Below are 17,036 nucleotides of genomic sequence, written 5' to 3' on the forward strand. Positions count from 1 at the left end.
CTCTGTGAAGTTAGGCGATGTTCCGAGCTACTGGGAAAGCAAGCTTAGATTCAAAAGTAACTATAATAAAAGAATACTTCTAACAGGTAGAAAGAACATATAAAATAAGAAACACTTCTACATGAAAATACTACTTCAATTACATTATGGCACTAAGAGATAAACCCCACACCCCCCAAAATAACACCATCACTGCTCCACATGGAAAAAGGGCCTTAAAATTTATTACTTATCTTTTTTTCACTAACAGACAGACAGGCAGATAATTACGGAGACCTTCTTTCCTGGAAATTTCAAAGCATTTTAGGAAAGTGCATAGAATTATATATTTACCAGATTTATTGACTAAGACCACTTAGTATTGGGTACATTTTGAGGAAAATGCACAGTTCTCAAAAAGGAACAAGGCTTGCTAGGTACAAAAAGTAAGATGTCCCCTCTCCTCTCCTGCCCTGAAACAGCTTAATCAGCTCTCCTAAGAAGATAACTGAAGAAAATAAGAGGTATGTTCTCCTACTTTGAAGCAAAAACATCCAGTAGACTGTAGAATGCAGTAATCAAGGAAGTGAAGATTTTAGATTGAATTTGAACATTCCGTTTGAACTGGTCCGGCTCTTTTCCTCAAATTAGAAGCCCATATCATGAAAACAAACTGCCAGAGCCACAAAAGTGTCTTAGAAAAACATCCAACTAACAAATTTAAAGTGTGCACATCAGACTTTATAGAACGATCCGCTCACTCTTTTCTCAAAAACCTTTTCACTTCCCCCTCCTATTCTTCCTTCCGATTCTCCTCTCCCTATCCTCGCTCCTAATCCTAAATTTAAAATGGTAATTACACTGGGGTAAGTGTTGAGAGGAGATTCTATAAAAACTTAATAGAAAGAGTGTTTCCAGCACAATTTTTATACCTTTTAACACCTCTGTCTACAATGCTCGAGCAAAGAAAAGTATTATAACTGAAAACCACGGAGTTCCAGGCAAGAAATCAATTTTGAAATATGAATACATTGTAGAAGCTTATTCAAATAGCTATATATTTAATTGCTTCCTGAATAGGAAAGTAGATTGGAAGGAGCCTATATTTCCTTCTGGTTCTGATGCTGAGTGAAACGTCTTCTTTTCTTTAGACCTCAAGTTCCCCATCACCTGCCATTTTAGCTTTTACACCAAAAAAGTGCACAGATGATTTACTGTTTGATAAATTTTATGATGACTCTCAGACATAAAATATAAATATCTACAAAATATGCCTGTTACATCTATATATAAAAGTGTAAGCTGTAATCTTGAGGGTAGATAAATATAATATATACTCCATTACCAGTGAACATTATGAAAGAACAACAAAAGGCTACAGAATGTGTTATCCATGGTAACTCTTAGAGGTTGTTGACTTTTTTTAAAAGACTGATTAGTTATTTGCCGAGTGTCTTCCTAAAATCTAAAGGAACAAAGTTAGACGAAAGAATTTTAAAAGAGTTCTGCATTTATTTATACTTGTATAACGTCAACACTTTCTAGGCAGAAAAAAGCAAAGGAGAAAAAGGTCACTTATATGGGTTAGCTCAAAAAGAAATCATTAATTATTAGTTCAAGAAGAAATTATTAATTATCACAACAGGATACATTTTCTATGCAGCCTTTCTAACTGTGGAAATATAGAAAAAGTTATTCCAAATTTCTATTATGAAAATACTTTCAATCTTACCTGTTGGTCAATCTCCTTTATCTAATTATCAACTAAACATCATTTCCCAAAGGCCTTACTCACTAAATCCATGGTTTTGTACAGAAAGGTTTGGAAGAACGAGTGTAGGTGACAAACTCGAATAGACAGTATTTAAAGGCAAGCACCAAACCCTGGGTCTAATATACAATTTGTGCCCTCAAAGACCTCTGCTAGCAGTCACCAAGGGAAAGGAACAGCGCTCTCTCCATTAGCCCTTCCAGCCTCTCCCAGACTTTCTTATAACCAGCTGCCTTTGGGGACGTTTTATCCTCTCAGGACCACTCTGCTTTGAAAAGTGAGAAGGCAGTCAGGAATAGTAAACACAAAAACTCTATCTTCAAATTCAATAAGATACAATATTTCTCTTTTTTTCTTACAAGCAAAATCCCAAATAATATCTTTAAAAATTAATTCAAGTTCTTAAAATAAAGAATGGTCTACACCACAGAATTTTTTAAAAAAATATTTCTTAGCAAAAGAAATACATTTGTAAGTGCCCATTCTAATTTCCCCAGAGAAATTTTGAAAAACAAAAGCTTCTCAAGTTATTACACATCAAATGCACCAAAATTCTGAGATGTCAAAATGTTAGTTAAAATATTTACTATATAGGGGCTTGTCCGTGGCTGAGTGGTTAAAGTTCCACACCCTCTGCTTCTGCGGCCCAGGTTTGCTGGTGCAGATCCCATGTGTGAACCTGCTCCGCTCATCAGCCATGCTATGGAGGCATCCCCCATATAAGGCAAAAGGGAATTGGCATGGATGTTAGCTAGGGCTAATCTTTCTCAAGTAAAAAAAGAGGGAGGAAGATTGGCAATGGAAGTTAGCTCAGGGCAAATCTTCCTCACCAAAAAAAAAAAAACCAGTTTATTATAAAAGCATATCACTTTCAGATAAGTCAAGCTTATAAAAATAACAACATTTATGCTATAAGCAAACTTAATACACATATGTCAAGGCATACAAGATATTTAAGTAAATTTTATAGGGCTATGAGAATCCCTTTGCTATTTTAAATGATTACAGTGCCTTACAGTAGTCAGAACTTTGCTTTTATGACATACAGTTAATCATATCTATGACTTACTTGATGTCAATTCCTTAGTCAGAAATGTAAACCATAATTATAACGTTGTTCTTATGGGAAAATGAGATTTGTTTTTCCAAGAATACAAAGTAGTCAAAAAAAAAAGTAGAGGCAATTTATATTGTTTAACATCAGGGCTCTATATTCACAAACATGGAAACCTCAAGTTAACACAGAGTAGAAGGAAAAAGTAAGTAAAGGGGGAGAGAGGAGAAAGGAATCTCTCTCTAACCCAAATTATAATTATTGTAAATTAATTCCTTTTTTACTGAACTAGAGTAACATAAGTGTATTTAAATAAATATGAGTATTTATCTTCCTATTTTTAAGAACAAGGTAAATTTTCTTTTTAATGAGCCAGTAAAAGTGGTTACAATTTAAAACTTTACTGGTTCTGCTGAAATGTTACCAATAAAACACCAAAACTCTAAGAAAAAAGTAAGTGATTAACCGTTACAGGGTCCAATTCAACATGTTTCAAGAAGAAATTATTTTGCATTAGAAAAAAATATATGTATACGTATACATATATTTTCCTCCCATATTTATTTCTAGGGACTTATATATATATATATAGTTTCATTTCATGTCTACTTATAAATGGAAAATTGAATTGTAAACATGAGGATATGGTGTAGTATTCTTGCAGATGAATCTAAAAACGAAAATCCAGGATAAGATAATGACATGTTTTTAGAGCTTCATCTCTCAGACTCCCAAAGTACTTCATAAACTTTAATTAGGCCTCATGGCAATCCTGCCAAGTAAATACCATAATGCCCATTTAACAGATGGGCCAAGACAGAGCAACTTGCCCCAGATCACACAGCTTGTTAGTACCCCAAAGTTGTCCTTCTGAGTTCTGTGTGCTACTTAATGAACTGCACTCTTCACGAGCTTGTCAGATGACTTCTCAAATTCAAGTGAGGATCCTTAAGTAATTATTATTCTTCCTATTTAATACAACTTGGAAACCACTCAAAGAAAAAGTCTTTTGAAATGATGTCCTCATCTTATTCATTATATTTTCCACAAGATTTAATGCAAATGATACTGGTTAAACAGCATAAGAAGTAAAACAAAAATAAAAACTAAAGGAGTAACCCATGAAGAAATACTCATTTGATGACCTGGAAAATTCAGAGGTAGCCCTGCGTAAATCAATTAGAAACGCCATTCCAATTCTTCAGACTTTTCTAATACAATAACAAGACGGCACATTATACTCTTGTTTGTCTATTCACTAAGAAATCACAAGTCTTCATTATCAGATCCAAGCTAAAATGAGAAGGCTTATCCTACTTGTGAAGTGAGAATCCCTCCCTAATTTTACCTCGCTATAAATTAGATCTAGGGTCTCCGGCTACTATCAATTTTCTTTTAAATTTCAGCTGAGAGAAGCCTGATGATAGGGTCATCATCATTATCAAAAACCATGGGAGAGACAGCTGCTAAGATCATTACCTTTAGGCCTCTGTGTGCCTAATTACAGGACCCCCTGTTCTAAAAGCATCCCATGTCTATAAAACATCCGCAGGGCTTCAAAGAGTCTAAGATTTTCCTTCCTATTCTACCGTAAGCTCTTTCACAATCACAAAGAATTGGAAGTTTTTGGGCAGAAAGCTGTGTTATCGCAAGTCCCCTTCTGGGCACAGTGATCTGAGTAGACCTACTAATTGCTGTTGATATAAAACCATGAGGATTTATTTTATATGCAATTGCTTTTACTCATGACATGACAGCTGATTGCTAACTACCTTTCATGAGAAAAATCCATCTTCCCCTCTCCACCAGAGGAAGTGGGAACTATTGGAAGACTTGGTCACACTATGCAAATGGCTAATACTGGGGGATGCAAACAGGCGAAGGTGAAAGCTCATAAATGGGAACGCACCAAGTGCAACAATCCCACAGTAAATGGCCCGCATCATTCAGGGCTGATTTTAAGGGATCTCTGGTGAGCTTAATAATATACTGTATTTTTCTTGAGTCATTAAAAAATTCTTAGGACATTATTCTCTGTTTATACCTCAATTTTCAGATGATTTTTGTTCCAGCACTGTCTCTATGTGCCAATTAAAAATAAGCCATCGGTTAGGGAGCTGAGAATACTGATTTGAAGCTCTTTAAATCTCACTGCCCTTTTCTGATTACAGCTTTGGCCAATTTTAGAGTTAATTTACAGAGTCCCATAAATTCTCTAACAATAAAAACAAAACAAACACATAAGATTCTTTCTTTACGCAAAGGATCCAACACTGCATACCATTATATTTTTTTATAAAACAAAGTCTTATAGGCATGTAAGGGTAGGAAGGTCATTTATTGAAGAAAACAAATTGAGAAAAATCTACTTTGACAATATGTTGCTTAATTTAGTGTAGGGAGGGATTAATCTATACGACTTTTCAAGAGGATTGAGAATTATTATTTCTGAATGGAATATATTTACTACTAACCTATCCCTGAGATGCTTGCTCTAGTTTCCAGTTATTTTATTAAAATTTTAAGTAGTCATCCCTTGTCACTGTTAAATATATTGCAAGGACGACATTCAGTCTGCCTATTGTTTTGCTTGATCTTTAGTGTTTTACATCTTTTTTTTGGAATTATCACTATCATTTGAAGATCTAGAAATATTACATGCAAATCCAGGTTTCTAGCTGCTCTTTAAAAATTAATCTTTTAATGCCAGGCATGACAACAAGCTGGGGTTGCAAAGCAGATACTCCCATAGACGGGGTATGTAAGCTCATCTCACCACCATCTCTGTTCTCACCATTTGACTCATTTATGCCACCTCCCTGGCCTTACTGAGACTTAGGTTTGCCACCTCCATGGTAGCCCATTACTAATCAAAGTGATTTATTAACCAAGAGGGTCTGATGATCTGATTCTGTTTTTGATGGCAATTTCCATGGTGATTGATTTATATCATGATCCTCCCCATATTAATCTACTATTTAAGGAAAGCAAATCTATAGTGAAAAAACAAGATACTGAGTGGCTGGTCATACCTACAAAGTGAAACTGACCACTAGCAATGATAACCTAAGTGCAGAAGGAGAAGAAGGAGGAAGAAGAGGAGGGAGGGAGGGAAGCAAAAGCTGGCAGAAAACGAGATGGAGCAGGAGAAAGAATTGGGGGGAAGGGATTTGCTGGGTTTTTTTGTAGTAGAAAAGGAAAGGCAAGCTTCGTTTAAATTTGCTATTTATTTTCAATCAGTGGTCAGTCTCGTAATATTAGATGCAATAATAAATCATAATACAAAATTTTTTCCTTTAAATTTTGAAAGCACTGTAGAGTGCTTTAAATAAATCACTCAGAAGTGTGTAGGAGGGCCATAAACATTAGATTAGGTAAAAAGGGTTTATCTCAAAAAGGTTAACCTAGAGTCAAACTAAACAAATTAGGGCAAACATTCTGACTGAGTTATTCTGCTCTGGACTGGGGACTACACCTCTGCAGCATGTCTTCCAAGGAAAATTCACTGTTAAATTCCAAACCGAGAGTTAAGCAAGTAACATGAATATCACCAAGAATTTCCAAGTCCTTTATTTAGGACATTCTTCCTCAATACTCTGTAAACTAAGAAAGAACTTGGATAACAGGCGAGTATGTTCAATGTTATTATTTTCTCTATCATGAGAGAGATGCAAAAAGACACTCCTATATGTATCTGGGGAGATGACAGAACAGCTTTGGCAAGAAGTGAAAATAAGCTTGCTATGATTAATAAATGTATCAGTACCAGAAGCCAAGTATACTGACTTCTCTCCTGTCCCTCAGAAATCTAACAGCCACTCAATTGTAAGAGGAGCACAAACCCCAGTTAAGGCTCAATTTTGAGGAGAGAAGTGTTTCTTTTGTGAAAGGAAGCAGATAAATCACATTCACCATGGCAAAGTTTGTCTGTACATCATGTCCTTTGATGGGCTATTCTTAAGAGTCCCAAGATTCCAGAAGGCCACGCAATGGGCTGGCTTGCATTAGATTTCTGCAGAGCTGGCAGCCTTATTCTGGAAGTCTTACATTACAGGTAACCTGATGACAGAGAGGGTGGGACACAGGCACGCATCTCGGCTAGCCTGTGGAGCCAAGGGGAGCGAGCTTGAAGACCGATATGCTGGGATCAATGAAACTCTCCCGGGAACTGGCTGTTCCCCTTTCAAATGCCACCTCCCTAATCTCTCCACTTGCTCAAGTCAGATTCTTCAAAGCTCTGAACACAACATGAGGCTGGCATGATTAAGAAAGGCAAAAGAAGAATGCTCTCTATAAACCATGGGTGGAGGCAAATGGCATCAAATTCACGGACAGTTAACAAACATCATAATTGAAGGATACTGCTTGGAAGAACTATAATTCTTTCCTTTAACCATGAGGAGAAAAACAAATCTTCTAAGTATTTACTAATGGCCTACTGTATTTTGGGCACTAGGTCAGGATGCCTGCTTTATAAGACCTTGAAGACTATGAGGGGAGAAAGTCACAATAGCAAAAAGTGATTGTATGTCCAAAGGCCAGGGTCATTATCTCAGACTGAGCATAATAGAAAAACACTAGCTTGAGTATTTTCACAGTATTTGCACACAGATAATACAGCATGTCATGGGTTGTGAAAAACAGCTCTGAAACTGACAGAGGTGTGTGAGGCCGATAATCAAGGCAGACTTACCTCATTCACAAAGAGGCCTGGTCACTAGAGTCCAGCAAAAGAAAACACTCTGCCCCAGAAGTGGTGTCCTTACCACTCCTCTCCATTCTCAAGTAGCTGCCACAGAAAGTTTATCTTTTCCACACTTGCGGCTCCAAAAGCAATCTAGACCAGTTCATACGATTCCTTTTAATGGCCAGAAAGTATTTTGTTACATGGATACGCCACAATTTATTGAACCAGTTCCCCACTGGGGAGTGTGTAGGTTGCCTCCAGTACTTTGCCACCGCAAATTAATATGCTGACTCTTCAATAAGTGAGGTCCACTATTACCCTTTATTTAACATGGGGAATAAAACAAAGGTATTCTCATAAATGAAATGGCAGATTAAAAATGGGAAAGAAATGCTAGAAGTCAACAGGTCCTTAAATGTGGAAAGGCTTCTTCCTTTTGCTGGCAAGGAGAGCCTGCATCTGCTTGGACAGGCTTCGCAAAACAGCACGGCCAGCTGCAGAAGTCTGCTTATGGGAAAGCCTGTTATCATCCTATGTCATCTATTCATATATTTGGATAATGGATAGTATCAGTCACTTGGGGCTAGAGTATGCATGTTAATAGTCCAAAAGCACTAAGAAAGAAAAAAGTATAAGAAATTTGGCTTTGTATTCTCTCAAATTATTACTTACTGTACAACTGAACCTTCATCAAAACTATAATAAACTCATGAAACAAAGAGATTCATATTCAGACTCAGTAAATACTCATGTGCCTATTCTGGGCACACTTACACATGTCACGTAATCTTCATGAAAGGAAGGTATTAACACCTCCATTTGTAGGTGAGGAAAGTGAGGTTTAGAGAGATTGAATCCTTGGGGTAGGTCCCATATGATGCTAGTAAATTTCAGGGTTGAAATCTGCACCTCAATTTCTTGCCATTTCCAAATGACCGTTCTGTCAACTGTCCTATGGCTGATGATTCCTAGCTTTGACACTAGACCAGCACTCCATTATATTAAATAGTAGGCTCTATAACTAGAGGCACTTACATTGTAGAAATAAGAAGAAAGTCTAAAACTAAATACTAAATTCAGTGTTGATTCGGGGGGAGGGGTGCATGTAAAAGAGAGAATGTGGAAAAATGTTATCATACTTCACTTTATTTCATTGGAAGAAGTTTAACATAAATGTCATATGGAACTGCAACCACAATCACATCCACTATTTAAAACATAGAGAAAGCAAAGAAAATATGCATAGACGCTTTAAATATATTAATTATATTTTGGCAGTAATTCTGAGTAAAAGCAGAAATTAAGAGAGAAAACAACACGAAAGGATGACAAGTGATAAAATGGTACTAAAAAGATTTTTATTAAAGAATTCCCAGAAGAGTATGCAGTAAGTGTGGCCTCGCTCTAATGACAGATGCTTCTGCTGCTTTCAGTTTGTGGGCAGTTTTAAAATATAGCATTTGATTTTGAAAAATTGCTTTAAAATGCACAGATGCCTGGGAAATAGGTGTTGGTATAACATGGCATTAAAAATGTCCTCCATCAGCTGAGCGTCAGTTCATACTTCACAGGGCCTGCGTGCTCCTGTCCCTCCCACCTTCTATCAGTCAAGGGGAAAGACAGTCTAGACAGGACAGAAGAGAGATCTGAACTGGGAGTGAGGTGGGCCTTTCCCTCCTTGGTTGGGTATTAGCCACGTAATCTTTACTTCTTGAAGTTTCCTCATTTATAAGACTGAGGATAACAGCCTTGCTTAAGAAGCTTGAGTAAGATAAACACATGTATGAGAGAACACTTTTAAAAATGTGAGGTCTACATATAAATGTGAGGATATATGATTTGCCTCAAAGAAGTAGATGCTGCTATTTACAAGACACTGGTGTCCAAGGCTATGAACTTACATCTTTTAGGTGATCTCAGCAGCTATTCAGATAAGGGTTCAAGTGGCCTAGATTTAGAAGAAATGCAACCGGGCCTAAATCAAACCTGACTGTGAACATGAAAGAACTTAATAAAAATAGAAACACATGATACACTACAAGGAAAGAATGGACATCTAATTCAATCAATCACCTTATCCTGTAAAATCTACAAGGTAGATTGTAGACAACTGAGTAGAAACTCAAGAAAGACAGAACAGCTTAACCAAGGTCACTCATTAATGGCAGGAAAAATACCTGATTAGAACCTAAGTCCCCCTAAAAACTTTCCAGGCTGATTATTAACACTACCTCACCTAAGAAAAGAGAATAGATTTCACCATACTCATCCTTATCCTCATCAGAGGCACAGACTGAACTCTAGAAAGATGAAGTGACTTAGCTAAGGTCACAAAGATGATCAAGATGAGAACCTAGGTTTTCTGGCTCCCAGCCAATGCTCCATCCCATGACCACAGTCCTACCCCTTTTTTCAGGGTACGGGTACTGATATCACTGTTGCCACAAAAAACTGTACCAGTGGATTCCACAAAATATATATTTGTTTCTTTTTAACTCACCATTTAGGTAGAGATCTCTAGCCTTTTTTTTTTTTGAGACAATTTACTTCTCTGATCAAAGATGATTGAGGATTGTGCTAAATCTGAAAAAAGTCTTAGGATTTCTGATGAGGAGTTGGTGAGGAAGGGAGGAGGGAAGAAGATTTGATGTTGTGCTTGCATCAGGCTCCATTCTCATGGTTCTTAAACCATTTTAGAAGGGAAGTGATTAATCATTCAGTGACTGCAACATGCCTGTTATCCCTTCAGAGGTGCTCACTCTTAATATAGTGAAGCTCTGTCTATGTCAAACATGAAACTGTTAGCCTCAAAGATCAGTGGTGGTAAACATCCAACTGGTGGCCCCTATTCTAAAACACATCAGCGCTGCATTCATAAAATGGTTCTTCTAGTGGGTTCTTCAGTAAAATATTACCTACGTCAATCAACCAATATTTATTTAAGGCCTATTGACTCTAAGTTTACTCACCTGTAGTGTCCATCTCCAGGATTATTAATATAAAAAGACTAAAAATTATGACAAATGATAAAAACACACATGGAGGAGAGATCAGATTTAAGCTAATCTTGTACTTTATGGATGAAATATGAGCCATGACAGACCGCTTCTCAGATCGTGAAAGAAAAGCATTACAATAAATTTTTAGATAATTTTGGGACATCCCGATGTGAAACGGTGGAAAAAGAAAGAAAGGACACAATCTAGTGAGGGAATGGAGAATCAGAAACAGGTCCAGCAACACAAAAGCCTCTGTGACTGTAGGATGTCACCTGACTTCCACGTTCTTCAGATTTTCTCATTAGTGAAACGGGAGTTATAAAACTTGTACCTAGTTCACAAAGACGTAGGGTCAAAATGAGGGAACACACATGCAACGATGTTGGAATGTAGTGTTACGAATACAGAGTATGTTATAAATTCTGTACAACTGGATTAAAGCCTTTGGGAACTAGATGCTATAACATAAAAGAAGAAATGCTTTCCAAAAACATCTATTTGCCAAAGAGAGGAAAAAACTGTTAAAACAATTCTAAAGCTACTTCTCAGCAAGATGGTGATATTTGGAAGCGTTTCTATAATCCATGCAAACATGAAATTGTTTGTCAAACACGCACGCCACTTTGGTCTTGGGCATTCTTTGATCAGCTAGTTAAAACCAGTCTTGTAGGTATCCTCCCTTCTATTTGCACTTTATTCATGTTATAATACATTACACAATAAACTTTGAAATAGAATAAACATTCTTGTACCTTTTTCAATTTTTGAAAATATTTCCATGTTTTCTTATAAAAGTTACAGGAAGGTGTTCCCCCCCCACCCCCAACATTTTAAATCAGAACTCTTTGGCCTAATTCAGGGCTCTGATGTATAGTTGTAGAGACTTCTTTTTGGGAAAGGTGTTTCTACAAATAATAAATATATATGTACCAATAAATTATGACTCATGTTATAGAACCTATGTGTATAAACAAATTTAGCACTTCCTTAATAAATGCAATTTTAATTTCTTATTACCCTGTGTTTGTGATTTTATTCCTTTCTTTTTTCCTGATGAGGAAGATTGTCACTGAACAAACATCTGTGCCAATCTTCCTCTGTCTTATGTAGGACCCCACACAGCGCAGCCTGACAAGCCGCTCTAGGCCCGAATGGGGGATCCGAACCTGCAAACTCTGGGCTGCAGAAGCAGAGTGCGCACCACGCACCACTAGGTCGGCCCCTATTCGTTTTTTTAATCACATCTTAATGTGACATTTCTTCAAAATAATGAGACTGGGAACTATCTTACATTCTTGGGACTGCAAACGTTTATATCCTATGAGTAGGGTACTTCTTGTTGGCATAAGGCTTTACAGTTTCAAAAAAGGACCACACAAAGGACTTTCAAACAGCATGAAGCAGGCAAGAACACATCAGCTCAAATTGCTAGGAGCCAGCCAGAACATGGGCCTTTGGTTCCCAGATCAGGACTTTTCCTACTAAATGACACTTTTTCTCTCTCTGATCTACTGTTACATATCAAAAAAAAATGTCCTTATAGGACCAGGGAGAAACTTTCCAACATTAAATAGGGATCTCTAAATTTTAAGGGGGAGAAATCCCCCCGAGGGGTGGTGAAGATGACCTTTGAACTTAGGGGTCAAGTTTAATGGCATATAGGCACCCAGCGCTCTTACCGTCCAGGTAGCCGACTTGGCGGTGCTGGACTGCTGGAAGGACACATCGAAGCTGTGCGGGCCTGGGTAGTCGGTGTTGGAAGGGATGGCAGGCGACGGCGAGAGGGCGTCGAAAGTGGAGCTGGGCTGCGCATAGGGCGAGGGTGCCGTGACACTGTTCTGCGCGTGGTCTGTGTTGTAGGGGCTGGTGGACGAGGAGCCGTTCTGAATCTGCTGGTCCATGCTGTTCAGGAGCCCCAGGTTCGTGTACTGTGGCTGCAAGACACCCAGAAACCCTGATGTTAGCCATTTAAACTACGGATCATTACTCCAAACAAAGGCATCATTTGGTACATGCCTTCTACAGTGTTCGACCTCAGGTCTGTAACACTTCACATTCAAGGTGAAATGAGCAATTTGTGATACACTGTTAAAAACACCAAGAGAAGTCTGAACACTATGTGTGTTGTGTAATGACCTGCACAGATCACACAGCTCTTATGTGCAGCCTTTAAGATTGTGGTCTCTTCAAGAGTATTTGAAAGTAGAATATGTGCTTATTCACAACCTTGGGCAAAAAGTGCCCAGTGCTCAGGAGCTGTTTAGGAATTCTTTAAAACAAATTAATACCACCCGCTGTTTCTCAGTTTTCTTCTTCTTCTGGCATAGTATTCAGAATGAGGAAGAGCAGTAGAGGGGATTTAAGCATCAAATTGTTGTATATGGGGCAAAATCAGATGACATCCTTTTAGTGTTACAATTCTCAATTCTGCCTCAGGGTATCAAGAGTTCCCCTAAATGACTGTTTCCATACAGACTGGAGGGGCATGGGTAGCAACATTAGGGAAAGCCAACTATATATTATAAAGGGTAACATGCTAGTGTATCATCCAAACACTGTCTAATTTTTTATGTTTTTTTCATTTCTTTATAGCAGTTTATTCTTTTCTAGAGTAGGACATAAGAGAAAAATCAACTAGTTATGATTAAAATTCTATATTTGATATAATTCAGAAGTACATTAGCTCACAGAGCTCCTCTATGCGAATGAGCCCCAGCAGAGTAGGTAAGCAAGATGCTCATGGAAAGAATGAATTAATTTCTTTTTTGTCATTGTAAAACACAGATATACACATATTACATTTTACTTTTTTTTTTTCTGCTTTTTCTCCCCAAATTCCCCCAGTACATAGTTGTATATTTTAGTTGCGGGTCCTTCTAGTTGTGGCATGAGATTTCTTATTTAATCTGCAAAACAACTTGACTGTATTACCATCAGAGAGAGGAAGTGATTTGCTTAAGCATTGGCTAATGAGCAAAGAGTGGGGATTTTGAAACCAAATCTTCTGATTCCAAGTCCAGGGCTCTGCCCACGCCATCACAACTGTCAGCCTGAGCAGATAATTTAAGTCATTCCTAAACCTGAGTCCAATTGGACACATTTCCCAAAGGGGCAACCAGCCTACAGTACAGGTTTCCCCTTGTGAAACCTTCTGACACATGGAAATCTCACTGTTTCTTCAAGTGAGCAAAGGGAAAACAAATCAAAAGCGAGAAGAGAGGCAGTCCTGTTGGTACCTATTTTATAAAGGAAATGAGGAGTCTGGCTCGTCAATGGAAATAGAACTCTGAGTCCCAGTCCAAGCAAAACCACGGAGGAAAATTCACCAAGACATAGGCGCTTGATAAAAATTTTAATTAAACTCTGGAAATAAAATTATTTTACTAAACTTTAATTATTTCACACGGGGAGGAGAAACGGACTCTGCCATTCCATTCAGTCCTGAGAGCATCTGTCTAAATGTTAATGGTCGCATGCCCATTCCATTACATTTATACATTCGCATTCCACTGCCGAATGCCACGTCCCCATTTGCTCTTCAAATAGCTATTAATCTCTTTACACTTATCCCCATGCTGACAAGGGCAGCTGTTCGTCTCGCCTCCTCTCCCCTCTGACTTCTACAGCTCCTATTCCTCTCCTATGCTCCATCTTCAGCTTCCCCTCTTGACAGGTGCCAAGAAACTGCAGGTGAGACAACCAGGGGAGAAAAAAAATAAAACCCAAGGCCCCTACAAATGCGTCCACACCCCTGGCTGAATTAAAGCTTTTAGGTATCCAAGCCTGCGGCAACAGCCCAAGAAGGGGATTGAAAAGATATTGTTTGTGTTCAAGTTAAGGGTCAGTATACAAAGCACTCCGGAACGTCCTGGAGAAATCAGATAATGCTCCCAGAGGCACGTGCTTCCCTGCAGCAGCACAATTAGGGAGGCAGCCGGCCCTGACAAAAAGGACAAAGAAACTCGTGAGCACTTTCTCACAGGCAGTAAAATGCCTGCTGGGCCACCCTTTTCCTCCTCCTTCTAGCTACACAGAATGGAACTTCAGCTAATTGTGGGCTTGGATGAGAACAAAGAAACATGGTCCTTTGAAATTTTTTTTTTCAATACAGGTAAAGAGAAAAGTTTTGGGACCCAGCTTTAAAAGCCAGTGAGCAAACACTGAACGCTTCTTGAAGGACTTCAGAGAAATGGAAACTCCATTTACCTCCAAGGCACAAAGGAGACCCGGGAAGAGCAGTAAGACTGAACATATTTAGGTGGCACCAAAGAAGCAAAAACTATATTCCAAAAGTCTTTAATAGCACTGTGGGTGCTGACAGGTATACTTTTAAATGCCATAATTTACAATCCATATAGTTCCAGGTAAAATACTTTACTTAACAACAACAGGATTTGTTTCCAAGGCTAATTCCTCAATTTATGTAACATAAAGCTAGATTTCTCAGGTTTAGGCAAAGAGCTGCTTACTATCCAAGATAAAAATGGGAAGACACATTTCAGTTTAAACTTTTCCGCAATTTTAAAGCAACATAAGCCAAGTAGTATAATCATTTGTCTTAAAAAAAAAAAAAGCATACAACCAATGCTAATAACTGAATCAATTCACCTAAAATAAACACAAACAAAAACAAATCCACCAAAGTAAGAATTACTATGACTGGAAATCTACTTGGGTACTTTTCATATCTTCATTTAAAATGAATGTCATAAACCTGCCATAGGAAACAGTACTTTAGAAGTTAATTTTAAAAACATTTAGTTAACAACCACAAAAAGGCTCTTATTTGCTTATTTCTTTGATTTGAAGAAAAAGGGGACATGCTCACACAGTACGATTGGAAACCGAGGGCAGACCAACATAGCCAAGAAGAACAAGTGATACATAGACAGGACCAGCAAAATAATTTGCACAGCCCATTGCAAAATGAAAACACAGGCCCTCTTGTTTATAAATTATTAAAAGTTTCAAAATGGTAACAGCAGAGCATTAAACCAAGCATGGGGCCCTTTGTGACTGCAGACTTCGCATGCCTAAGAAGCTAGCTCTGTATCAGCTTAATGTGAATAATATTTATCCCTTATTCTCCACCAAAGTGAAGCTTGTGGGGTGAAGGGAGCAACACCTATGCTCGTTCTTAACTGTCAGTAATTCCATAAACACAGAGAGGAGAAACTTACATTATGCTGGAATGCTAACATAACTCCTGTTTCCAATGACAAGTGAAAGAGCCTCAGAACTTAGAACGTGACACTTTCATAGCAGTCACAAAAACTGCCCTCGGAAGAACTCTGTGGAGTCCCATATGTCCCATGTGTTTCTTATGTAACAAAAATTATTAGAATATTTGCAATGAAATAGGAAGTAGGTTGTCCCTTTCTAACCACAAGGTGTCTTGATCTCTGAATAACCTTAACGTACCCATAGGCACTCAGTGAATGAACAAATGAAAAAGGTTCTATATCTACCCTATCATGTCTGAAAGAGGAGATGGTCTTCTTCCCACAAAATATAAAAGGCAAAAATGCACACAATTTGTCTGATATCTACTGTAAGCTTGATAAAGTAAAACAATTGATTTCCTCTGAATTAAAACAGATGCTTCATTTCCCATAAAATAACTTTGAAATAGGAAACTCACTGCCTGGATCCTAGAAAATTACCAACATCTTTAGCTGGAATATATTCAGGTTCATCACAGACTAGCCGATCTGATGACAGAAAGGATGAAACACACCTTGGTCCCAGAGACTTAACACACTGTATGTTAACTCTGTAATCACAGAACACCCTGGGGGTCTTCTGAAACATGGAGCTGGCATAATAAGTGTAGGGATACCCAGGGGCTAAGTCTCAAACTGCTTGCTTTACCATCAGGAAAGAACAAGTATAAGTACCATTCCCAAACACAGAAAGAGTGTTTTCTTGGCGTTTGTTTCTCTTCTCCTGTAAGTCCTTCTGCATTCTCGCAGCCATCTACAGACTCTGATTTATTTCTTCACCAAACTTCAGTTTGGAGGCTTAGAATTAAAATATCAATATAGAAGATTTGGTTTTTCCTGACTGGTCACTGCTTTAAAAGTGTCCTATAAATGCAATCCCTTTAGTTTCATTTTATTTTTCTTTCCTGGATTACATCATTTGATGGTCTTAAATTCTGAATATATTATGAGCCTGAATTATCTTATCAGCTCAGAAATAATGTATCTATATATATCGCTGTAAACAAAACTCAATATTGAATACCTGGGTTTACAGTTATTTAAAGTTGACAGTGCAATTAATTTCCTGCAGAAGAATTTAATATCAGAAAGGGATTTCAATCAAGTCATTTGACCAATACAACGGAAACAGGGACTTAGATATAATTTGTGTTTCTGAATAGCTCGCTCTTTCCATTTATCTGTATAAAAGAAACTTTATAAGTTCTCTTTCCCAGATATTACTATCTGTAATAGCTAATTTATGGCTACACGGCAACAACAGTCAACAATATATGGCAAACGATTAATGAAAAATGGGAATGAGAGCCAAATCAGGGACAAG

At 37.8% G+C, this 17,036-nt stretch overlaps 1 protein-coding gene across 6 annotated transcripts in view; it reads right to left on the bottom strand.

The window, feature by feature from the left end:
* The window catches only part of TP63 (tumor protein p63), a 93,882-nt gene that overhangs the window by 62,761 nt on the left and 14,085 nt on the right, over positions 1 to 17,036 (bottom strand). For all 6 annotated transcript variants that reach the window (XM_046658615.1, XM_046658613.1, XM_046658614.1 and 3 more), the window contains exon 2: positions 12,170 to 12,424. In XM_046658615.1, the coding sequence (XP_046514571.1) occupies positions 12,170 to 12,424 (255 nt within the window). The remainder of the gene's footprint in view (positions 1 to 12,169; positions 12,425 to 17,036) is intronic.

The sequence above is a fragment of the Equus quagga genome, chromosome 4 (assembly GCF_021613505.1).
Source record: "Equus quagga isolate Etosha38 chromosome 4, UCLA_HA_Equagga_1.0, whole genome shotgun sequence".
In the NCBI taxonomy this organism is placed as follows: domain Eukaryota; kingdom Metazoa; phylum Chordata; class Mammalia; order Perissodactyla; family Equidae; genus Equus; species Equus quagga.